Here is a 26,238-nt window from a genome sequence, read left to right as displayed (position 1 = left end):
TCCCTCATTTTCTCATTTCTCTTTTTCTTCCCTTTTCTCTCCCTCATTTTTCTCTCTTTTTCTCCCTTTCATTTGTTTTTCTTTTTTCCTCTCCCTCTCTTTCTTTCTTTCTTTCTTTCTCTCCCCCTTCTCTCTCTGTTTACCTCTCTTTTCCCTCTCATTCTTTCCCTCCAGCTCTCTCTCATTTCTCTCTTCCTCTCCTTCTCTCTCTTCTCTCTCATTTGTTTCTCTTTCTTTTTCCTCTCTCTCATTCTCTCCATCATTTTCTCATTTCTCTCTTTTTCTCCCCTTTTATCTAGTTCTCTCAGTCATCAAGTAGAGTTTCGGTTTCAGTAGCTGGGACAATTTCAATGGCGCAATCTGTGGGCTGGTAGGGGGGAAGCTCATCTTACTTCCTTTCACTGAAAATTTCCCTTAATCCAGGTGTCAGCAACCTGCGGCTCCAGAGCTACATGCGGCTCTTTGGACCCTCTGCTGTGGCTCCCTGTCCCATCACTGGCTAGTCCCGCCCCTTGCCCTCCCTTGCCTGGCCTTAGAAGGTAATGGCACCGGCAGGGGATGGAGAAGCGGCTGGGGCTGATTGTCCAGTGCCTCAATCTTGCTGCTTGTTGGTGCTGGGCATACCTTCTGGCCCTTGTTGGTATTGGGCATGCCTCGCAACCGAAGCCAGCCTTGCTAATACAAGGGCTGGCGGGGTGGGATTGGGATCCAGGAGGAAGGGACATCAGAAATTGTGACAGGCTCACAGTGCCCAGCCACAGCTTTAAGAAGCTCAGGGCAGCAGGAAAAAGGGGTTGGCCCCCCAAACCTCACACGCCCATCCCGGGGGTCAGGCTCAGAGAAAGCATTCACCCATCAGCTCCCTCCTCCTCCTCTTGTGACTCCCTGGCTGCTGTGCGCTGGGTGGGTGCGCAGACCCCCTTAAACAACAGCGCCGCCATCCACACCCCGCCCCTTGGCCAAGCCCAGGCGTGGCTAGCAATCATTCCTCAGCCAGCCCGAATTTCAAAAAAGAAGAAATAAAATGAATAGCCAAGAGGAGGATCACCAGAGCCTTAGTGCAGGAGAGAAGTCACGTCCCCGCGTGCACCTTTGCTGCACTTTGGCACTCACTTGAGGAGGGTCTCCCCGTGCGTGCGCACCCTCCCAGCCTCGCCACAGCAAAAAGGGGGGGGGGTGAGGAGAGACAGACAGACACACACAGAGTGATACACACAGAGAGGGGAAGATAGAAAGAAGGACAGAGAGACACAGAGAGATAGAGAGAGGGAGTGAGATACAGAGAGGGAGAGAGAGATACAGAGAGATGGGGAGAGAGGGAAAGATAGAGGGGAGAAAGAAAGGGGAGGGAGAGAGAGAGAAGGGAGAGAGAGATACACAAAGAGGGGAGAGAGATACACAGAGGGGGAGAGACAGATACAGAGAGAGAGATGATAGGGAGATAGGAAGAGGGGGAGAAAGAAGGGGAGAGGGAAGGGAGATACAGAGAGGAAGAGATACAGAGAGAGGGGAGACAGATACAGAGGGGGAGACAGATACAGAGGGAGAGGGGGGAAGATAGGAAGGGGAAAAAGAAGTGGGAAGATAGGAAGAGGGGGAGAAAGGGAAGGGATAGAGGGAAGAGTGAGGGGAGAGAGATACGGGGGAGGAGAGAGATACAGAGAGGGGGAGACAGATACAGAGGGGAATACAGATATAGAGAGAGGGGGGAGGGGGAATATAGGGAGAGGGAAAGAAAGAAGTGGAGGGAGGGAGGGATACAAAGAGAGGGGGAAAGAGAGAAAGGGAGAGAAAGATACACAGAGAGGGGGAAGAGCGAGGGAGAGATACGGGGGAGAGAGATACAGAGAGAGGGGGTGAGAGAGGGGAAGATAGGGAGAGAAAGACGGGGAAATAGAGGGAAAGAGATACAGAGAGAGGGGAAGAGAGAGCAGGGAGTTACAGAGAGAGAGGGAGGGTGGGGGCAGAGAGGTAGAGAGATACAGAGAGAGGGGAGAGGGGGAAAGAGCGAGACATAGAGCGAGAGAGAAGATTTTTGTGGCTCCGTAGGCATGGCTAGGTCATATGAGTGGGTGGGAGTGAATGACATCAAGTTGGCCACATCCACCCAGGTTTTGTGGCTCCCAATGTTTTTTGTTTTTTTTCCTGTGGGAAGTGGGCCCAAGTAGCTCTTTGTTTAAGGTTGCAGACTTAGTCCCAATACTCTTTTGGAATGGCCAGTAGAGGTCTCCCTCTATTGTACTGTGGTTTCTGCCTCTTGATACAAAACTATCTTAGTAAAATGTTCCTTCAGGACAGCCAGTAGGGGTCTCTCTTGCCCTGCAGCTCGTCCCTCGTGATTCCTAACTCTTTTAGCTAGGTGCTCATGGTTGCGTTGGGATTTTCCACATGGCGGGAATTTTAAGTCCCTTTCTCCAGTCCCCCTGGGGATGGACTAGACGTTAGGCCATTGCTTCAGCCAGGCTAACCCCAGGACTAGGGATCTTTTCATCTCTTTGGCAACTATAAAACCTCTCAGTGGGACCCCATTTGCATCCCCAAAGGTTTGGTAGCAAAATGCCAGGAATACTCCCTGCAATTGATCCATCCAACTGGCAAAAAGTAATTTGGAGTTTTAAGTCTCCTCAAGCAAATTCCCAGTTTCTCCACCACAGCCAGACTGATTAGGCATCTAGTGCACCCAGAGTCTAGAAGGGGCTTTATATCCAGTTCCAGGGAGTTTTAATTCTATGGGCATGGTTAGAGGGGCAATGGGGCCACTTTTCAAAGGATCACTATCTGAATCACTGTTGGTCAGCCCCTGGTCTTCTCTGGTGGGGTTAGAATTCTCTCAGTTGGGGAAGGGAGTGAACTCTATGGCCCCAGAGCCTTTTAGAGCCGCCTCCTTTGCCCGAGGCTGTGCTCTTGCTACTTTTCCTCCCAGAGTTGCTTCTCCCTTCTTGATTGGGTGGTTTACTCCGCGCTCTGCTGCCTGATGACCTTCTTTTCCACACTTGAAACAGGCGGAGGAACATTGCAGCTGACGTTGGCTCCTTGCAATTTCTCGCTTTCTCTCAGGGGAAACGTCTCTTCCCACACCTTGCCACCACGATGCTTGTTTCAGTTTTGGTTGATCTCCACCTACTCAGCTAGCACACACCAGTTGTGGAGATGAACAGGACCACCCCCACCCACCCCGCAACACACACATTGTACAGGTCATCATTCAGGCCACCCTTGAAGCAACTAATGGGGATTTTTCTCTAGCCAATCAAGTCAGCAGGCCAGGTTTCAAAATTCCTTGGTATACTCAGCTGCTGGTCTGCACCCATCTCATGGTTCTGATGTGCTCTCTGGCTTTCTGATTAGCTAAGAGATCCTCAAATCACCGTCTCAGGGCAGTCATGAATTGGTTAACATTCCTCAGCTCCGAGACATTAGTGTTGTGAACGGTTACCATCTATCTGGCTACCGCCCCCTCAAGGGCCAAAGTAACGACTCAGACCTTCACCCCCACTTGGTAGGGATTTCATTTCCATACTCCTGCATGTAGGTGAGAACCTGGGCTAGGAAAAAAATCTCAGCTGTTGAGGATCTTCATCAAATTTCAGGCTGAGGAGGGGCTTTGTTAGATCGGGTAGATCGGTCCCCATAGAGACGCGAGACCAAAAGTGAACATTCAGCTCTTTATTGAGTATACAGTTCTGTACAAAACCTGCGCTTCGCGGCAGCCCTTCATATAGGAGCTGTCCGCGGCGCAGCGGCCAATGACAGCGCTTTGAATCTCCCGCGATCGGCTCGGCCAATCGCGGTAGATTCTAAGCGCGCCAATCGCGGTAGATTCTAAGCGCGCCAATAACATGTTTAGTTATCCAATCAGGTTGCGGCCCATGTGGGCCAATCAGGTTTCAGGATTTGGAGTATGTTAATACAGAACAGGCTTCCACCTGTAGGGGCTGCACTATCTCTCAGCCTTAGGGCATTCCCGGACCCTGCATCTCTCTGTGGGGTTCCCACTATTGCTGCTGTCCCTGCCGGGGGTGGGAGGGGCATCACTGCAGCCATGGTATCCAAGGATGAGGGCTCTCAATCCCTTTCCTCTGGCTGATTCCAATGCCCATTGCTCCCTGACATGCAAGCCCGGGCCTCTCTTGCTTTCAGATTTTGAAAAGCATCTATCACGAATCACATGGCTTGCCTCATAAGGAGATCGGCACAGTTGGGTTCACCCCCTTTCTCTTCCTCATTCTCCAGCATTGTCAGCTCCTCCTCTCTCCATTCTTTCCGACGACTGCCTCTGGTGAGGATGACTCCTTTTGTCCTCCCTTCACAGTCACCTTTCTCCCCGATGGCTATGGACCATCTAGGCTTGGCTGAGTCCCCCCAGGCTAGCAGCCTCCTCCCTCCATCCATCAGCATTCAGTTTCTCCTTGGTCGCTGCCTTGGGCTGACATCGTTTGCACAATCCCTTTGGTAGAGCAGTTGCCTCTCCGGGTTGACCAATTTGGAGATCCTGTCTAATGTAAAGACCTGCCTGAGCTACCTTCCCCAAGAAAGTAAAACTCTTGAAGCAATTTACATTTCAAAAGGAACTTCTACTGAGAGATAGCGATTACAGAGAAGTCAGGTAGAGTGCAAAATTCAGGACAAAGCACTAGGCCAGGGGTCCTCAAACTATGGCCTGTGGGCTGGATACGGCCCACTGAAACCATTAATCCAGCCTGCACGGGACCATGAGGCTGCCTCTCTCACATGACTCTCCTTTCAGCCAAGCACAGGACGTACCTTCACGAGCTGGAACTGGAAGATAAGGCAGAGAGCTACTGGAGGCAGGCAAGGACAAAAATGGGCCCGTTTTTGGCTGGCAGAAGGCTTCTGGAGGCCAAGAAAGCCAAAAACGGGACAAGCGGAGGCCGCGGGGTGCCTCTGTGCATCTCATTTTTGGCTGGCAGAGTGCTACTGGGGGCTGGGGAGGCACACACACACAGTCACTTGGCTGCCCGTCCTTCTCCCACTCAGCATTTCCGGGGCAGTTGCTGGTGAGGCTGCCAGCCCCCAAAAGAGGACAGCCATCTCCGCCCCTGGAGATTGAGGTAGGAAGGGCTGGCTGGCCAGCAGATCAGTGCCACAGAGTCCCTGCCTTGGGGCTTCCTTGCCAGATCTGCTCCAAGCAATGCCTGCCTGGTCTGATCCTGCCTTCCAGACATGGGGATCCTTTGCTGGAGCCTGTTGCTTGGATTTGGCACGTGCAGAGGAAGCTCTGGGGCAGCCAGTGAGATTCCAAAAATGGGTTGAGACCACCGCGATGCAAATAGAATAGAATGGAATGGAATGGAAATAGGAGAGAATGAAATGGGAATAGGAATAGGATGGGATGGGATGGGATGGGATGGAATAGCAATAGTAATAGGATGGAGTGGTAATGGCAATGGGAATAGGATAGAGTGGGAATGGCAATGGGAATAGGATGGAATGGAATGGAATTCAAGGAGGTATCCCAGGGCACTGCCAGGATTGAAGGGGAACCTGCAGAAGATGCCCCAGGAGCCAGTCTCATCTCTGTACCCATCAAGCATTCCATGTCCTGGTTTCTCTTCCCCACCTCCATTTGCTCTTCTGGTTCGCCCCCCCCCCAACAGTCTGAATTGGCCCCCTGTTTAAAAAGTTTGAGGACCCAGGCACTAGGCTATTATCCCCCCTTTCGTCCCCAACCCTGATGCCTTGTGTCCACCATCAACTAATAACACGTTGCAAGGTGTTTAGGAAATTTCTGAAGGTGGAGGGTAAGAGCTTGCGCACAGGGCTCTGCAACCTTGGATCCCCAGCCCAGACTGGTCAAGAGGGAGTTGATGCAGATGGTGAGATCTTTCCCTTCCTTAAGCTCCCAAGCAGTTACAGCTACAGCCGAAGTGAAAGCATGCAAACTATGAGGTCCACAATGCCTCCCCCTCCCTTTCAGAATGGCAGCATTCCGATAGGGACCTGACAGTAAGGTCCTGCACTTAGGCAGAAAAAAAGCAAATGCACAAATACTTATAGGCAGTACCTGGTTAAACAGTCATGCTTACGAGAGAGATCTAAGTGTCCTAGTGCAGGGGTTGCCAACCTTTTGGACCTCAGGGACCACCAAACTCATACTTTTAAATCCAGAGGACCGCTAATATGAATTTTTTAAAAAAGATAATATATTTAATATATATTTTTATTTTTTTTATTAAATATAAATGTACTATTTAAAAATTAATTTTAATATATAAATATATATAAATATATATTTTAAATATAAAATATTTATTTAATTATAACAAAAATATAACAAGAAAAGCAGAAACCCCCCAAACTGGTCTCCTGTCATTTCATATCTCCCTCAAATCAGAGGAAACCTCTCCCTCCTTTGCCAGGTGTGGCTGCCTGGAGTTGGGGAGGGAAGGAGGGCCAGGCTGGAAGCCTCCCCCCACCTGGAAGCCTCCCCCCCACCCGGGTCTTCAACACCTGGTTTGCTTCTCCACTACTGCCTTCTCCTCCTCCTCCAGCACCTCCTTCTCCTGCTAGGGCAATATAGAACTAACTGAGCAGCTACACTGATACCCCAGCTGCTCTCTTTCCCGTGGTAAGACTTGGCATGTGGAGAAAGGAGCTGGCAGCTGCTACTTCATGGTCCCGTGGGTGAGGCAAAGTCATCCTTGTCCCAGTTAATACATACCAGTCACAAACCCAGAGTCCAAGCCGAGAGGGGTCGCTTCCCCCTGCTGGGAAGAGCAGCGGACACAGGCATGCACGGTTCAGCACAGCAGGCAACCTCCATTCTGGGCTGACGAGCCACGTGCTGAAGACCAGATGGCTGTCGGGAAGATGGGGCAACAGGGATGATACTGACGGCAGACGGACTTATACGCACGGGAGATCGTGGCATAGGCCTGGCCTGTTAGGGAGGGGGGTGTGAGGGGAAAGGAACCTCTGCACATTGAGGAGGTTGAGCGACTGCCAGCAATGCCCTCAGGGGAAGATGTTGCTTCTCTTCCTCCTCGCCAGAAGCGCTCACACGCAAAGCGCTCACCACCCCTCTGGCCCCCGACAAGCTGCCTCCTTCCCGCTGAGCGTGTGAGTGCTTCTGGCGAGGAGAAATCAAAGCTCCTGAGGGCAGGGGTGTGGGGGATCGTGGCATTCCTGGGTGTTTTCCTGGCCTGTGAGGAGAGGGTGCAATCTCCTGTGCCCCCCCCCCCAAGGAGCTTCTCTTCCTCCTCACCAGAAGCGCTCACACGCAAAGCGCTCACCATTCCTCTGGCCCCCAACAAGTCGCCTCTTTCCCGCTGAGCGTGTTCTGGTGAGGAGGAAGAGGGGGTCGAGCCTCCCCCTCACAACAGCTTCACCTGAGGGCAGCTGCTTCCTGCGGCTCAAGAGGTCTGACCTCTTCCCACTGCTGCTTGGCCTCCTCGATGCGCTGAGGCAGGAGGCAGCAGCCACCACACGGGAAGACTGCAGAATTGCCCCACTTCCCCACCTCAGCATGCTGCGGCCCACCAAAATTTTCTCACGGCCCACCAGTGGGCCAAGATCCACCAGTTGGCAACCGCTATCCTAGTGGACTACTATTAAGTATCATTCAGCAGTATGCTGCACTGCATCAAGAGAGGAATAGTATCAAGATCAAAGAAAGTGATAGTACCACTCTATACTGTACCAGTGACAGTGGTAGGACTCAAAAAATTTTACTACCAGTTTTGTGGGCATGGCTTGGTGGGTGTGGCAGGGCAAGGATACTGTAAAATCTCCAGTCAGAGGTGGTATTTGTTGGTTTTCCGAACTTCTCAAAATTTCCGCTACCGGTTCTCCAGAACTGGGTCAGAACCTGCTGATTACCACCTCTGACTAGTGAGGCCACATTTGGAATATTGCTTCCAGTTATTGTCACAATCCCTTTTCTATTTAGTTTAATTATATTCCAGAAAAACATCATCACTACACATTCTCAAGCAACAAGTTTCTGTGGGGCAGAATCAGTATGAAGCTGCCCTGTCTTCACTCATTGAAGTCTTATTCACTAAATGTCGAATCTGAACAAGTAAAAATAGCTTTAGGTTAATGTGATAAGGAAGCAATTACTTTTGATTTTGCTAATTTTGCTAAATAATGCTTTCATAGATGACAATTAAATATGAAGTTTTACACATTTTCAGAAGAAAAACAATATTACAAGGTGCTGGGAAATGATTCAGATTTTTAAAATAATTAAATACCATAATGATTGTAATATTGCATCTAGGAATGTTTTCCTAATGCAATGCATTTAAAAATGAATCAACATATTAGCAGAAAGAAAAGATTTTTTCCCTTTTCCTTTATACTATTTCTTTATTATGTAATCATCACCTCAAAATAGGTAGAAATTCCTATTTTGGTTAGTGTTAATTTTATGTACAAATGAAGTTTATACAAATACTAAACACCTCTGCAATCTCTTTGGATAGCAAAATTTACTCCATAGACTTTTACTTGAAAATAGGAGGACTCCAGCAGATGGATGCTGGTCAGATTCATTATGTTGAATGTATCTTTAATAGTGTATATGTTTCTTGTTTGAGTTTCTTCACTTCCCATATTAGTTGATAAACATGTAGAGTGTCTGAATCTTACAAAGTAACAATCTACTGACTGTGATCTATTTTTCTCTTCTTGTTTTTAGGCCTAGCTGTCTCTGTTCAGCTACTCCATGGAGACATTGAACAAATCAGGAGAGACTATACATCCATGTTTACCCATGGAGTTTCAATAGCAAGGAAGTTGGGCTTTTCCAATATTATTATGCCAGGTATATTGTAAAAAAAAATCCTTACCTTAACACAAATATTTAAGTGTGAATAACTTTGTTTGGTTATTTATGAAGACTTCGATGCCATTTCATTTGCAACTTTAAGTGGTTTCCAAGCAGAAAAATGATAGAGGACAAACATGCAGTAACTCCAAACAAGTATAAAATAATAACCTAATAATCATTGTGTGTGTGTGTATGTGTGTGTGCATATTACCAATGCCTGCTATTGTTTGAAGGACAACCAAACATTTCAGCAACCAAATTTTCTTTGTAGTGTGGTGTTAAAAATTATCTTAAACAGCAGTATTTCTGATGGGAGGACATTCCATAAGAAAGGAGTTCCTGCAGAAAATGCTCATTTCAAAGTTTCTTTTCATTGTACTTTGTGCGGGAAGGGGAATATCATAAAGTAGAGTTATGTTTGGCATGGCAAATTCTATTTCAATTAAATGATCTCAAAAACAACTATTTGAGAAAAAAATGTTAACTGGCCCCACTAAATAGTTTCATATGCATATGACCTTATGTTCTTCAGCAAAGAAATGGCTCATACATTTCTTTATCAACTAAATTTTTGGATGGTTTTCAGTTCACTGAGCTTGTTTCTCAAATTGCTGATCATGTATTCCCATTTTTAAATATGTTAGTGTGCCTCTTTTAAATATGTCTTAAACATTGGTATGATTGCAAGGCAAAGTAAAGAAATGCAGATTACTGGGTCAGTATCAGGGCTGCGTCTGTTCAATTCCTAGGAAAGGAGAATCCTTGCTCCATAGATTTAGAGAAAAGTCCTTTTACTAGGAATAAACTGAACGCAAATGGTTTCAAGCAAGCTCTGGCACAGAGCGGGAACATTTTGAAATATACTATATAGCCCAGCCCCTGTAGCCAGGCAACCAGAGGCCACCGCATACCAAAACCAACTACATTGTCCTTGAAGATAAATAACATTTGCAAAAGTACCATTTAAAACTCTCCACAGTCCCCTCCCCCCGATTTTATGGCAGCAAGCACAGGCTGGCTGACATTCAGCCCCTTGTAACTGAGGCATGAGCCATACAAAATTATAAAGTGAAAACATACAATACATCACACCAAAACTGGCGATCCCTTCAGGGTTTGTTGGGGTATTTTCTATGAAAAGTCTGGAGGAGTTTAGGCACCAGGACATGTTTAGCATCCACCCATTTGGACTGCGCAGGTGGAAAATGTTTCCAAGAAATGAGATACTGGACTCTCTCTCTCTCTGTTTCCCGGAATCTAGAATTTCTTTAACTTCGAAACGTTGCTCTCCTTCAATCAGAGTGGGTACAGGAGGAGTGTCAGGTGCAGGGAAAAGGGGTGATACAGTTTCAGGTTTCAACAAACTGCAATGAAATACAGGGTTGAATACGCTTTAGGTTCTTGGGCAACTCCAGTTGCACAGTGACTGGGTTAATTACTTTAACAATTGGGAATGGCCCCACATATTTAGTACCAAGTTTCTTAGATGGTTGGGTAGACTGTAAATACTTTGTGGAGAGGTAAACTCTGCCACCTACTTGAAAAACTTTTGGCTTGACACGTTTTTCGTCAGCTTGTTTCTTATGTGCCTGATGTGCCTCCTCCAGTGCCTTACGGGCTACTGGTCAAGTGTTCTGCAGTTGTACTATTCACTCCACTAAGGAGGGTACGTTTGTTTTCTCTTGAGGCAGCTCTGGCATAGCTACAAAGTTGTGACCGGAAGCCACCATAAATAGGGTGAAACCTGTGCCTACTATGCACAGAATTGTTATATGCTACCTCTGCAAAAGGCAACAGGTCAGCCCAATTGTCCTGTTGGTAATTAATGTAGCATTTGAGGTACTGTTCCAGGTACTGTGTTAGTTGTCTCACAAGCTTAAGCCCTGGGTGGTTCCCAACAGCTTCAAGAATTCTCGCCAAAACTGCTATGTAAATTGCACTCCTCTATCGGAAATAATGCACTCAGGGACACCATGCAACCTATATGTGTGTTGTACCAAGAGTTTAGCTAATGTCTTTGCAGAGGGAATTTTGGGGCAGGGAACAAAGTACACCTGTTTTGAAAAGAGATCCATAACAACCCAAAAACCAGTGTTTCCCCCACTTTCAGGCAATTCCACAATTAAGTCCATAGCTATTTTTTTCCACGGTGTCTGTAAAAGTCCTGTGCGTTTCTCCGGAGGTCTCTTTGCTGCAGCACAAATTGGACAGCTGGCCACATAGCTTTCAATGTCTTTCTTCAAGGAAGGCCACCAAAACTGCCTCTTAACCAAGTGCGGGGTTTTTACGAATCCAAAATTCTGCTGACTTAGAGTCATGGGTGCCCTTTAATATAGTGTTTCTCAAGCATGAGGGCATGTATAATTTGGCCCCGACCCAAGCCAGTCCATCACACATGGTGCAGTCATTTTTGTGAGTCGTGAGCCATTCATCAGCTTTTAGTACTTCTTTGAGCTTCTCACACCGTTCATTTGGAATCTCAGACTCCTCCCTCCCCTGAGCTCTAGTGGTTACTGGGGTTGCTAGCTGCTTCAAGGGAATAACAGGTATGACCACTTCAGCTTTAACACCTTTGTATTGGGGCAATCTAGACACCTCCTGCAATCCTGCACTCTCCCTGTGTCTTTAATAGCTACCGTGTGGCAATGTGCTGTGCAACTGCACTTCAAAAGCAGGAAATAAAGGTCAGTATGGGAGCCCAGGCAGGCGGGTGGGCCCAATAGCAGATCATTGGAGAGAACCAGTTTGGTCTCAGCTGATCTTGCGAGCTACCAGCTCGGCAGAACTGGGCCGAACCGGTAGCATCCCACCTCTGGTTCAGCGGCTCGGAGCCTTTTAAGGACTGCCTGCACCAAGTTCACATGTTCCTCCCTCACTTCAGTGTATATTAAAATATAAACCAAATACACCAATACTCCCTTGTACAAAAAGTCATGCAGCACCTCATTGATTAGTTGCATGAACACTGCGGGGGAGCCCTGTAAGCTGAAAGGGAGCACCTAGAACTGGAAACATCCTAGGGGGCAATTAAACACAGTTTTCCATTCATTACCCTCCTTGATTCGCACCCAGTAGTAAGCTTCCAGCAAGTCTAACTTAGTGAAGATTTTTCCTTTGGCGAGATGCACCAGCATGTCCTTCATCAGTGGCAATGGGCAGACATTTTCTATGCACGCTGCATTTAGCCCACTATAATCAACGCATAGACAAAGAGTCCCATCTTTCTTCTCCCAGAACAAAACTGGGGCTGTCACCTGTGGCCTTGCTGGTTGGATAAATCCATGTTTTCAGTTCTTGTCTATGAAGGTGCAAAGCTCTCCTAGCTGGCATGGAGTCATCAAGTAAAGTTTAGGCTTTGGGAGTTTAGCTCCAGGAAGGATTTCAATACTGCAATCCGTGGGGCGATGGGGTGGGAGCGCATTAGAGCCTTTCTCACTAAATACATCTCTCAAGTCCCAGTACTTCTTTGGGATTTTGGATTTGCTCATTGAGTGATCCTGAGTTGCTGCCCCCAGTTCCCTTTGCCCTTTGTTTTTCTCACCATCGGGCATTGGGATCTTTTCGTCTTCCTTGGCCACTTTCTGCAGAATCTTTAAAAAAAACCCTCCTCCAATTCACTTCAGGTGAAACTTCCATTTCTGCAGCCAAGACAGTCGAAGTAGGAGGGGCCTCTCCATCCCTGGTGCCACTATAAAACTTGGAGTCTCTTTATGATTTCCCATTCTCATCTCTACTGGTTCAGTTATAAAGTGAGTTGGGCCCCCTCCATCTAGCTGGCAAAATGCTATGGGCACTCCCAGCCATTTGAATTTCAATCCCATTTTTTTGATGACTTTAGGGCTGCACCTAATGCAACCCAAGTCCAATAAAGCCAGCATCTTCCCTTGGGCCCCCAAAAGGGTACCACTAACTTCACAAGGAGGATTACAGGGGTCACCCATTGACTTACCAAGAGACCATTATCGCCGTCACTGTCAGCCTCACTCGAGTTGGTCAGAGTTCCTAACTCATCAGAGCCAGGAGGGGTGAACTCTATAACCTCCAGACCTTTCAGTGCTATCTCTCAGGTCCTCTGAGCTAGTTTCATTGCCTCTTCCCTCAGGGTTGCCATGGCACTGAGGTTGGTTCTGCTGGATTGGTATGCTGCAGCTCGGTGCCCCTCTTCCCCACATTTGAGGCACATCAGGCTCCTTGGGTGTTCCTTACGTGTGGGAGGGAAGGACTTAACCCATTTTCTGGCCCTCCAGCATCGGTCCTGGGCAAGGTTGATCTCCACTTCTGCTGCCAATACATACCAGTGTTGCAGGGTTCGTGGGGCCCCACGCAAGATGCAGGTGTGGTAGATGTTATTATTGAGGCCATCTTTGTAGCAGTCAATGAGGATGCCTTCAGACCATGTGGCCACCTGGCATGCCAATTCTCAGAATTCCTGCGTGTACATGGTCACTGACTGTCGCCCTTGGGTGATGGTCTTTATCCGGATCCTAGCCTTGTGCTCAGCCAGTGGATCCTTGAATCATTGGAGAAGGGCTGCCATAAAGTGATCATAGTTCCACAGTTGGGGGGCATTGTCATTGTGGAGGGACACCATCCACTCCCCCGCCGCCCCTTCCAGGGACATGGTTACTCGTCTTATCTGCCACCGCCTCCCAGAGCCAACTACATTGTCCTTGAAGATAGATAACATAAGCACAGTTGCAAAACTGCCATTTAAAACTCTCCATAGTTCCCTCCCCCCACAATTTTATGGCAGCAAGCACAAGCTGACAGTCAGGAAGTAGAAAAATTGGTCATCAAAGCATTCTGGTTTCAGAGACTGACAGTAGTTGGCATTTGTGCTTTCTAGAACTCTGACCTCTTTATCTATGGGACTTAAAAATTGACAATAGTTCATAGCCAGTTATTTCCACAAGATAAGCATTTGGATATTGAGTGGCAAAGTGATTAGAATGCAATGCGGCAGGCTAACTGCCCACAGCCTGGAGTTTGATTCTAGCAGGCTCAAGGAGTCAGCCTTTATCCTTTATCCTTTGAAATGAAGACCCAGATTGTTGGGGACAATATTGTAAACAGCTCAGAGAGTGCAGTATGTAAAGTACTATGGATCAATATAAGTCTAAATACTATTGCTATTGCTGTTAGCAATAGTTAATTATTTTTAAAATTGCAACAACCAAACCAAGTCCTTTCATAAATTGTATAGATTCTTCCCTATTCTTTCTTTTTTTGGTGTTATGCCATAGGAGTAGAGGGTTGATAGCAGTCTTTTGCTGTGGTCTGATTCTGCCTGGAATATTATGAGAATGACACAAAAACACTGTATCAATCAGAAATAGAAACTTAAACTTCATTTCATACCAGTAGTCCTTAATTACTATTTTAACAAAAATGTATGTCTACTATCATAATTGTGCTCATTCTGAAAGTGTTTTATACCTACTTACTGAGAAACAGAATCAGCTGAACACCTACGAGGATGAAGGGGAGAGTAGGTAGGTCCTGTTCCCAAGGATCCATAGGACTGATCACAACTCTCTACTTTGATATACTGTCTGGGAAAGAAAGGCAGAATGCACATCTAGGAAGTTATTCTAACCAAGGCCACCATACCATAATCGTCATGGGGATAAATATCATTTCTTTAAGAAAAGAGATGCCCTGTTCCAAAGTAGAATGAAATGAATTTCGGTGATAATACATCTAGCTGATTGACCCAGATTATTACCTGTTTTTAAACTATAAAGGGTACTAAGTAAGACTTCTGTGATCAGCTGATACTTCCTAGAATTCCCCAATACCCAAGATCATTTGTTATGGATAGATCATTTTCTTTCTTTTTAAAAAATTTTTATTGGTTTTTAAAACAAACATAAACAAACAAAACATAAAAACATCAGGCCATCTTCCATATATGTACAGACAGTGTGCCAGTTGGTTTACAAATTGTTTTGTGCTTCCATTTTGTAGTCTTCAATTACAATTACATTGTATATAATCTCGTATTTTCAATCAAATATTAAATACATTAATATCATTATTAATCAATCATTTGACTATACTTTTATTCATTCATGTTTTACAAGATAATCATAATTTACTTAGTTTGTTTTATAACAGTTCATATTATCATCCCAAATCTATCCTAAAATAATTTTGTAGATATAATAAGAAAGAAATACATCTTTATATATTTATTATTTAATAAGAGTCTACATATTTCATAACTGTATTTTATTGTCTAACCATTGATAGAATAGATCGCAAATTTTATAAAATTGTTTATCCTCTTGTTCTCTAATTTCAAATGTCAATCTACTCATTTCAGCACATTCCAATATTTTCTTAATGATTTCCTCCTGTGATGGTATTTTCTCATTTTTCCAGTTTTTAGCAAATACAATCCTAGCCGCTGTTAATACATTTACAATCAGATATTTCAAGTCTTTACTATATATTCCAGATAAAATTCCCAATAAAAATATCTCTGGTTTCAAATATATATGTTTTTTTGTCATTTTTTCCAACCACGTGTGGATTTTAGTCCAGTATTTTTTAGCATCCGCACAAGTCTTCACAAGATATGCAATGAGAAATAGCTTACCAAGGGAAGTTCACATCAGATTTACAAAGAAAGCCATTAAAATGCAAATACTGCAAATGGCAAGAGACAAAACATTGAAATACAAAGATAAGGAGATTGTGGTCTTGAAACAAGTACCCAGAAGAGTGAGAGAGATGAGAAGAGAATACTGATTCTTGACCAAATTGCTACTTTAAAAAGAAGTGAATTATAGATGGCTGATTCTGGAAGGTTTAATGTTCACATGGCAAGAACAGAGATATAGAATTGACTCAATTGAGAAAGCTGAATCATTTTACACAGAATTTTTCAGAGGGAAAGAAGAAAAGGCAGAAAAAGAAATTTCACTAATTGAATTCCAAATGACGACTGAAAAAAAAGAAGGTGCAGTAGGTGGAAAGGAGGAAGCCAAAGAACAATGTGAACCAAGATCCACGAGAACTGTCAAACCTAACTACAAAATATAACCATGGAAGAGAAAAAATTGATTACAATTAATATAAATGGACTTAATTCAGCCATTAAAAGAAGGAAAACTTTCCATAAATTAGAGAAATTAAAATTTGATATAATCTGTCTACAAGAAGTACATATTAAAAAACAATATGAACAATTGTTGATACAGCCAAAATTAGAGAAAATATTTACTTCCTTGACACAATGTAAGAAAAGAGGAGTGGTTTTATATATTAAAGAGACCATCCCAGCGAAATTGATTTATACTGATGATGACGGAAGAATACTAATGATGGAAATAATGGACAATAATACGAAAACACTCCTGATTGCAATCTATGCCCCAAATGACAATCAAGAAGAATTTTATAAAAAATTACATATGAAAATAATTGAATTGGACTATGCTAATATAGTTATGATGGGAGATTTTAATGGAATTGTAGACAATAAACTGGACTATACAGCACAGAAAACAATAAAGCAAAACAGAAAGACTCTCCCTAAATATTTTTTTTAAAATGGTAGATGAAATAAACTTAAAAGATACATGGAGAGAAAGAAATGCTAAAACCAAACAATGCACCTTCTACTCAAATAAACATTTATCATGGTCCAGAATAGATATTGATATGGATGTCAACAGAATTGTTAACTAATATTCAAGAAATAAATATTGAAACAAGTACTTGGGCAGATCACAATCCAATGACAATTAAATGGAAAGGACAAAGAAGAAGATCTAGATGGACGTTAAATAATACTATTTTAAAGGAAAAAGACTTCATACAGTGGATGGAGAAAGAACTGGCTTTTTTCTTTAGAGAAAACAAAAAAGAAGATACATCAATCCAGAACGTATGGGATACAATGAAGGCATATGCCAGAGGCTTGATAATAGACTATACAAGGAAAAGAAATACCATGAAAAGATTAGCCTTTAAGGCATTAGAGGATAAGTATAAAGGACTTGAAAAAGAGCTACAGAAAATGCCACAGAAAAAGGACATTAAGTTAAAAATGGATATAACCAAACATAAAATGGGTCTAATAGAAAAAGAAGAATTAGCACAAAAAATTAGAGGTGCTAAACATAACTACTTTGAAGATGCAAATAAACCAGGTAAATGGTTAGCATATAAATTGAGAAAGGAGAAAGAATCAAGGAAAATATTGCAATTAATAGATGACCAAGGCCAAGTTTGCTATGGGAGTAAAGAGAAGAAGGAAATAATTTGAGACTATTATGGGAAACTATACACACAAGAGAATATTGATGAGGAAAGAGTTAATTACAGAATGCCAGATACCTAAAGAGATTGAAACAATGTTAGAAAGCAATATAACGATGATGGAGTTAACTGAAGCACTCAAGAAGCAAAATAATGGAAAGGCACCAGGCCCAGATGGACTTCCTGCAGAATTTTACAAAACATTACAAGAATCATTGAATCTTCCATTGCTAGAAGTTATGAATGAAGTTATGTTAAAGAAGAGGATACCTAAATCATGGTCAGAAGCTTATATCACACTTGTTCCAAAAGAGGACGCTGATCCATTACAAATCAAGAACTATAGACCTATTTCCCTACTAAACGCAGATTATAAAATCTTTTCTTCAATATTGGCAGAAAGACTTAAAAAATATTTAAATAATTTTATTCATCCTGATCAAAATGGATTTCTGTCAAAGAGACAAATTAAAGACAATATGAGAGTAATCTTGGACACTTTGGAATAATATGAGGCACATCCTGAAAAACAAATGGCTCTGATATTTCTAGATGCACAGAAGACATTTGATAATGTGAATTGGCGATTCATGTTATTACTGCTGGAACAGATGGGCTTTGCTAGAAAATTTATTCAAGCAATAGAAGCTATATATCATAAGCAAACGGCAAAGGTAATGATAGAGGGAGAACTGACAGACTCTATCAATATAAGAAAAGGAACAAGACAAGGGTGCCCACTGTGACCTCTGTTGTTTGTGTTAACTTTGGAAATGCTAAATAGAAATATTAGAGATGAAAAGAATATAAAAGGGATGAAAATTAAAAAGGAAGGATTTAAGTTGCAAGCATTTGCAGATGATTTGGTTTTCATCTTAGAAGACCCACTAGAAACAGCATCAAAATTGATAGAAAAGATAGAGACATATGGAAAGGTGGCTGGTTTGAAAATAAATAAAGATAAGACAAAGATCTTGACAAAGAATATGCTATCAAGACAAAAGGAAGAACTGGCAGACCTATTGAAAATTCAGGCTACGAATAAGATCAAGTACTTGGGGATATACTTGACAGCGAGATGCAGTACACTAAAAGAGAATAATTATATCAAACTTAAACAGCAGATAGCGCTAGATTTGGTGAAATGGGAAAATTTACAACTGTCATTAATAGGAAGAATATCAACAATCAAGATGAATATATTACCCAGAATTTTATATTTGTTTCAAACAATTCCAATTAGGCTTGGAAAAGACTACTTTAAAGATTTAAATAAAATTGTGTTGAAATAAATTTAAATTTTCTGACAGTGAGAACAATCAACCAGTTGTATTCCTTTTATTTTTTCCATTTTTCCTCGCTGCATGGATAATATGGCACATTTTTCAAGTCCAAAGTTCATTCTGATGTCACTGCTGAACAGTTGGACTGTGCTGAGTATTGATTCAAGTTCTGTGGGACTTTTCGCATACGGTTTTAAGTGTATAGTACTTGGTTTATCTTGCCATGTTGGTTTGAGATTTGGTATCCCAGTTTTGTGTTTTGTAGGATTATTGTCAGTGGAATTAATGCAATGTTGAACAGTAGTGGCAAAAGTGAGTGTTCTCCCCATTTGTTATTAGAATTGTTTTCCATTTTTGCATGTTTGCTTTCAAAAATGTACAAATATTTTTTGCTGATTCCAAAGTTTTCCAGACAGGCATTAATCCAGCTGTAGGGTAGTGAGTCAAATGCCTTCTTGCAATCAATCCATGCCATATTAAAATTCATTTTTCTTCATCCTGCATTTTTTAGTACCATTTTGTCAATGAGCAGCTGATCTTTTATTCCTCTCAGTTTTTTATAATTTCCTTTTTGTTTTACTGGATACAAGCTGTTTTCTATCAGATCATTGAATATTGAATTTGCCAGTATTCTTGTAAAAAGTTTGAACGTTGTGGCAAACAAATAATTGGGCAATAGTTGCTTGGTTCTGTGCCCTTTTCTGGATCTTTCATGATCAAGTATGTTCGGCCAACTGTTAACCATTCTTCGCTTGTTACATTTTGAAGCATTTCATCAAATTGAGTGGCCATGCGATGATGGAGGCTGGTCAGGTGTTTTAGCCAGTATCCATGCAGTTTATCCAGGCCAGGTGCACTCCAGTTCTTGACCTTCTTTGCTTGTTTTGCAACCATGTCAGTTGTTATTACAATATTTTCCATTTTGTTTTGTGTTGTTCATTGTTGAATATCTTTGATCCAGGAGGCAGTTTTGTTGTATTCCACTGGGTTTTCTCACAGTTCTTTCCAAAAGTTCAAAGTTTTTTCTTTACATGGGTGAACATTAGTTTGGACTCGATTTTCATCAAAGGACTGGTAGAAGAAGTTCCATTTCTTCTGAACTGGACATTTTCACGATATTGTTTTATTTGTCATTCGTATCTTTCAATTTTCTTTGCTGTTGCTATTACATGTTGTTTTAGTTCTTCCATGATTTCAGTTATTGTTTTTTCCTCCAGGTTGTATTTTTTGTGTAAATTATTTTTCAGCTTTTTGTTCTTTAGTTTTCCTTCTTTCAAATACTTTAAATTGCTGACATCCCCTCGTAGTTTTTTTATTTTATTTTCAAGTCAAATTTTCCACTTTGGTGTTCCAGTGGTTTCTTTTTTGGCATTTTATAACCCAGCTCTGCAGTTATAACAGTGGCTGTGTTATACATTAGTTGGTTGGTTTCATATAGTGTGCTGGATGGGATGTAAGTTAAAATGTTGTTCACGGCAGTTAACAAATCTTTCACTCTTTTGCTAAGCACTTCACAAATGGTAGGTAGTCTTTTTCTATGTTTTTTTAGCAGTTTCTTCAGCTTGTTCGTCATTACTTGTTTTTTATATTATTGTTGTTGTTATTATTATAACATCATCATCATCATTATATGTTTAAAGATACGCTGAAGTGATATTTTTGTTTTGGTTGATTTGTTTTATTTTTTCTCCTATAGGTGAAATGAGAAATGATCTATATATCACAATAGAAAGAGGAGAATTTGAAAAAGGAGGGAAAAGTGTGGCCAGAAATGTGGAAGTCACAATGTACATTGTGGACTGCAGTGGACAAATTTTGAATGTAATTTCTGTTTAACTTTTTCTTTTTAATTATAAATACTATTTCAAATTACAATTTTTATGAGGAACAACCCAGAAATTATGCTCCTAGATGACTAACTGTAGGATTTTTTAATGTCTGAATTAAGCTCTGCTGATTCTGCTAACGAGAAATCTATATATTAGGTACTGACATACCATTACATTAGTTTCAAACAATCTGTTGTTAGGTCTGCATAATTAATGTAATGAAACTGAAAGATCATGAATTATGTTGATATTGGACTGGATCTGTTAAACTGCTGCTGGGTCTGTCTGAAGTCTTCCCAATAACTTGAATTGCAATGATCAGCTTCTTAGTGAAAGATGCACAGACATTCTATTCTGAGGATCTGTCTGTTGCAACCAATGAAAGCTGTATCCAAGATACAAACCATTGATGGAAATCCTAGAAATCTCCCTAATTTCCAAGTGGAGTTGATATACTCATATTTCCTAGTAACAAACTTAATGGCATTCTCTTTAACATGGCAAAAGAATGACAGCAAATCCCTAATGTCTAAAGAGTGATACTATGATCAAACAGAGTTGATGATTCCCAGTCTTAATCCACTGTTCCAGAGCATTAACTAACTGGCAATTATGAGGCCTTCATGGCTGATTCTGGCCTAAATTAATTACAATTTTTGGCTAGATCTGCCTAGGCAGCCATACATTTTTGGATCATTATTTGGAACATAGACACCATCCAGTTCAGTACTAGCCTTCAGTGCTTTCACAAATGATAGATATTTTGGGCTTTACCCAAGGCTCTGGTCAAAACAATGGGGAAAAAAAAGAATGCTGTTCTGGCCACCAAAGGTAAGACAAATAGCCTTTCTAGGATCCAAGTTTAAGTTTTTGAGTTTTTTTGTTCCTTCTATCTTCAATGTAGACCAGTGCACAAAAGGAGATCTTGAAACCCAGTGACCAATTCCTAGCTGAGAAAGCCATAGAAAGGGTGCCACTGGCTGACAATCTTTTAAGTGCACTAAATTGCCTTCATAATGCCTAAAAAGAATAGGGATTGGAGAACAATCCTGAATTTTAAGTAGCTAAATTAGTATGGCAGTACTATCAGTTTTTCTTGGAGAGATTAAAGTTCATTTTAAGCTAATCAGTCCTGAGAACAGAATCATCAATCTGGATGGTGAATATCAAAAGGATGGCCTCAAAATACAAGTAGCTCAATGTTTTCATTTCCTTTTTTAAATTTGACTAGTTGAAAAGGCAGGTGAAGAGGCAGAAAATATGTTGATGTTTCCAGAACAGGAGTGTCAAACTGGCGGCCTGTGGGCTGGATGCATCATGTGTAGGCCATGCCACCCTGGTTCCGCAAAGGCAAAAACTGCTGCAATATGTCGCCTGACGTGATCGAGTTTGACACCCATGTTCCAGAAGATACTAGCATTCTGAGATAGCGCACTTGCCATTGATTTATCAGTTAGAGTGGACTGTCTCCCCAGGGAACATAATTTCACCTCAGATCTAAACAAGTTATATTTACATACCTGGAGATTTAAATAGCAATATAGATAATAATGTAGTTTTTGTCCAGATCATCTTAGCTTCCCATGGAACATTGACAGACAAATTTAAGATATCACCTATGCTTTTTCCTTGAGAAGGAGGAAGTAAATTAAACTGGTGGTCCCTGTTCCTGAAGTATTGGGTTTTTTTCCAGTCAAGTCAATCATCTATAACCCAACACACTCTGAGGGATTATCTGTCTCTGAATGCCCATAAATCAAGATATACATGCTACTGGAGTCCCTTCTCATATAATGTCCCCATCTAAGGGACCTGATCACCTGATTCTGAAAATGTTAGAAATCATCCTTTCAAACTTATAAACCAAGTGAATGTAAATATGTTACCTTGAAAGTGACCTTCCTCATTGCCATCATATTATCCAGGGACATCTTTGGAACTGGCAGTCTTATCAGCTAACGAAGAAGTCTGTGATCATATTCACTCAGTGGACTTGTGCATAAATCCGTCACGCATACCCAAAGTGAATTCCATTTTCCACAGGGCACAGTTTAATTCTGCACACATTCAACCACTGCATTAGAGCAACATTCTCCCAAGCTGGATTTTTGAAGAGTAATAAATGCAGGTAGTCCTTGACTTATGACCATAATTGACCCCAAAATTTCTGTTGCTAAATGAAAGAGTTAAAAGTGAGTTAAGTTAGTAACATAGTTGTTAAGTGAATCTGGAGTCCCCATTTACTTCGCTTATCAGAAGGTCGCAAAAGATAATCACATGACCCCTGGACACTGCAACCATCATAAATATGAGACAGTTGCCAAGTGTTTCAATTTTATTCATGTGACTGTGGGGGTGCTGCAGTGGTTGTAATTATGAAAAATAGTCGTGTCACTTTATCAGGGCTGTTGTAACTTCAAACTCTCACTTAATGAACTGTTGTCAGTTGAGGACTATTTCAAAAGAATCAAAAACTGGTTCAGATGATCGCATTATTTCTTCCAGGCTTGCCTTTTATCACCCACAAGATGTTTTCCCTATCTCTGGATTTTTTTCAAAGAGACGAATAGTATTTAAATAAAATCTGAAATGAAACATTAAGTAACTGTTCCACACAGTTGAGAATATTAGTCAAATTACTCTCCCTCATGCACACACGAAAGGATTTGCTGTCTTTTATTTGCCTTATTGATATTTTGAATCAATAAAAAAGGACTTATTGTGGTATAGTGAATTTCAGAGAAATACCCAGAATAGAGTGAATGGGTAAGGTGGGTGGTTATGTATATTTATTGAATGAACAAATGAATGATGAATGAATGAATGAATATTCTTCCCCATGACTATTGGAAAACTTGATATATTTTTTTACAGAATTCCTTTGCATAAAAATGCATATAAAATATAGCAATGCAATAAGTTGTAATAAATCTAATATTAAAGTTGCAGACTGATGTTAAGACAAAATAAACGTAAACTGAGAAAAATGAGAAACACTGAAAATAATATAACACATGCGCATGCCCAAAGGAAATATTGGGCATAATAGTTCCAAAGATGCTTTTTCATGAGACAACTGGACTTTCTGGTTTTTCTTTGAAGACGTTTTGCTTCTCATCCAAGAAGCTTCTTCAGCTGAAGCAAAACATCTTCAAAGAAAAAAACAGAAAATCCAGTTGCTTCTTAAAAAAGCACCTTTGGGACAACCATGACCTGGATGACTGAGAATCTCCATAGACATTTGGGCACAGTAGGTTGATGAATGAGATAATACCATGGACAATGATAAAGGATTCTCCTCATGCTTTATTCCTGAATGAACAATAAGCATTTTTCCTGCCCTTACTAGTATGTAAATTAAATTTATCTCATTATCTGTCTTTGCCCCTGCTTATGCCTTCCAAAAGTCTATGGAAAACGAAATGTTTTGTTCTGTTTACTGTAGATCCTTCAGAATACTGACCATTGATTTACAACTGAAGTAATTTGGTTTTTTAAAATGCTTTCTTTTTAAGGATTTTATCTCCTTCGGCTGTGGAGAGCCACCAGCCTCTGAATTCCATTCTTTTGTGTTGTATCATAACAACAGTCCCAGGTGGGCTGAACTGCTGAAACTACCTATTCCAGTGGATAAATTCAGGGGAGCACACCTTCGGTTTGAATTCCGCCACTGTTCCAGTAAGACCTATTCAGAAGTGGTAGTTATTTTAAATTACAATCAACATTTTTCACCCAAATGTTCTTCACACCTGCTGGTTGCCACCTTAAATGGCAACCTTATAAATGAGAGTTAGTAGAGGAAAGGCTCTCATAGGGCAGCACAATGAAAAAAAAAAAAACCAAGTATGCACTGAAAACAACAGCTTTGTATTAGAATATTCCACAAAAATAAATGTATGGTTGCCTGTAACTGAACATGAATTATGCTTTTAAACACTAATGATCCAAGAGGCAAATGTATAGATAATCTCAAACTTACGACTGGTTGTTTAATGACCGTTGGGTGGTACAATGGCCCTGTTGTAAAACATTGTGTCTCTTCCGGCAATCACATGAAGGAAGCTTGGCAACCTGTTCACACTTACAGCTGGTTGTAGATTGAAAGAAAAAGGGAAGAGTAGCTGATATTGGATTAGAATCTCTTGCCAGTTTAATTCAGAACAGAGAAAAAAGTTGCCAAAAGGATTATACAAAATGAGTTGTTGGAAGATTATGGCTTCTTTTCTTCAAAAAAAAAAAATCATTTTGATTTTAGTGGATGGGAGTGGTTTCTTTTCCTTTTCAATCTCTTTTATTTCCTAAAGTCACAAGGGTTTGTATAGAATCCCCTAAGCCGCTTGGATCATTTAATTATTTTAGTGAATCTAATAGCTAAATTTGAAGTAATTTCTAGTTGGCTATTGTAGTTTTAATGTATCTTTCAATGAAAAAATGTGGATATAATTATTAACATATTTAACTTAATAGCAGCATGCTTTTCCTATGTATTCTAACATAAAAATAAGTTATCCTGAAGAGTGCAGTTTGCAGGCTAATTCTTCTGACTGCTGGCTGCCAGCAGTTTAGCAGTTTGATTCTCACTGGCTCAAGGTTGACTCAGTTTTCCATCCTTCCAAGGTCAGTAAAATGAGGACCCAGATTATTGGGGGCAATATGCTGACTTTGTAAACCACTTAGAGAGGGCTGTAAGGCATTATGAAGTGGTATATAAGTCTAAGTGCTATTGCTATTCATTAAATTATAGGTATAATTGTGTGATCTGGATATATATCCTTCCAGCTTTGGCAAATGCATGCAGTGTTTGTAGCAAGATTTTAAAAATTGGTTTGCCTTACCTTTTTCTTGCTAGGGATGAGATAAAGAGTGACTGGCCTAAGGTCTTCCAGCTGGCTACACCAGTCTGGTTCACCAGTCTGGTTCTAATCTTGAATTAATTGAAGTCAACAGAAATCAGATTGGTCATCTTTTAACTGTATTGTGTAATTAATATATCTGCACATTTGACTGATTATATAACAATCAAATTGTTATATAGCTTATTATATATTATAATAACTTATAAATTATATTATTGCCTTTAGCCTTGCCAAATATATGTGCAATTTTATATTATTTTCATTTATGAACTTTCACTTGTAGCTTAGAATATGGTGTATTTGTAATGTGTATGTGTGTTTCAGCAAAAGAGAAGGGAGAGAAGAAGATTTTTGGTTTTTCTTTCATCCCTCTGATGCAAGAAAACGGAAGGACCCTGCCAGATGGCATTCATGAGCTCATTGTACACAAGGTATTTTCAAAAAGAAGCCAGAAAAAAATAGCTTATTCAGAAAGAAAAATCCTAGATTGATTCAACTGTCAGAAGAATACTAGATTTGTCATTTTGTAATATTCCTACCATCATATCTTTTCCAGCTTATGTTGCTGGTTCTTTATATTACACCTGCATACATGGGCATAAATCAGTTTAGCTCTCTCACACATGAGGAAAAAGATGAATATCAGTTGTGTATCAAACTTGGGACATGCGGGATGTGGAAATTTTAGAGCATAGGAAGTGGATATAGATATACCGTGTTTCTCATATAATAAGCCCGGGTCTTATTTTTTTTTGAGCCCCCCAAAAACGGCTAGGCCATCTTTTTGGGGGTGAATTAATTTCTCCCCCCTCCATGCACCCTCACCTAGAACGCCCTGCGGGCAGCCATGCCTCGCCACCAGCCGCTCGTAACGGCCAATCATGGCAGAGCACAGAGGGCTCCCTACCCCCACTAAGTGCCTTTGCTGCAGACTGGTATGGTGTTAGTTGCAGGCCGGGTCAGCGGGCGGGTGGCGGCGGTGTGGATGTCGGCCTTGGCAAGGCACTTTAAATCACAAGACCTTCGGTGCCCACCACTGTGCTTCCTCCGCTGCTGTTACTTTCCCTTCACATTCCTCTACCAGCAGCGTTTCAGCCACTTCTCAGGTGGGGGAGCCGCCTCTGTAGCTTCCGCAGTTCCCGCCGGTACTGCCACTGTTCTCTCGCCAGCGCCGGCAGGAACCGTGGAAGCTACAGAAGCAGCTCCCC

The 26,238-nt window shown here is 41.6% G+C and overlaps 1 protein-coding gene across 4 annotated transcripts in view; it reads left to right on the top strand.

Moving 5' to 3' along the window:
• Positions 1–26,238, top strand: part of DOCK4 (dedicator of cytokinesis 4) — a 368,535-nt gene that overhangs the window by 151,616 nt on the left and 190,681 nt on the right. For all 4 annotated transcript variants that reach the window (XM_087969279.1, XM_087969278.1, XM_087969280.1 and 1 more), the window contains 4 exons: positions 8,663–8,788; positions 20,042–20,166; positions 23,690–23,852; positions 25,355–25,461. In XM_087969279.1, the coding sequence (XP_087825405.1) occupies positions 8,663–8,788; positions 20,042–20,166; positions 23,690–23,852; positions 25,355–25,461 (521 nt within the window). The remainder of the gene's footprint in view (positions 1–8,662; positions 8,789–20,041; positions 20,167–23,689; positions 23,853–25,354; positions 25,462–26,238) is intronic.

This window comes from Notechis scutatus, chromosome 6, assembly GCF_049901735.1.
Source record: "Notechis scutatus isolate UNSWTSFEM ecotype Mainland chromosome 6, rNotScu1.2, whole genome shotgun sequence".
Classification (NCBI taxonomy): Eukaryota; Metazoa; Chordata; class Lepidosauria; order Squamata; family Elapidae; genus Notechis; species Notechis scutatus.
Note: the sequence above shows the minus strand (reverse complement) of the source record. Positions and strands in the feature narration are given on the sequence as shown.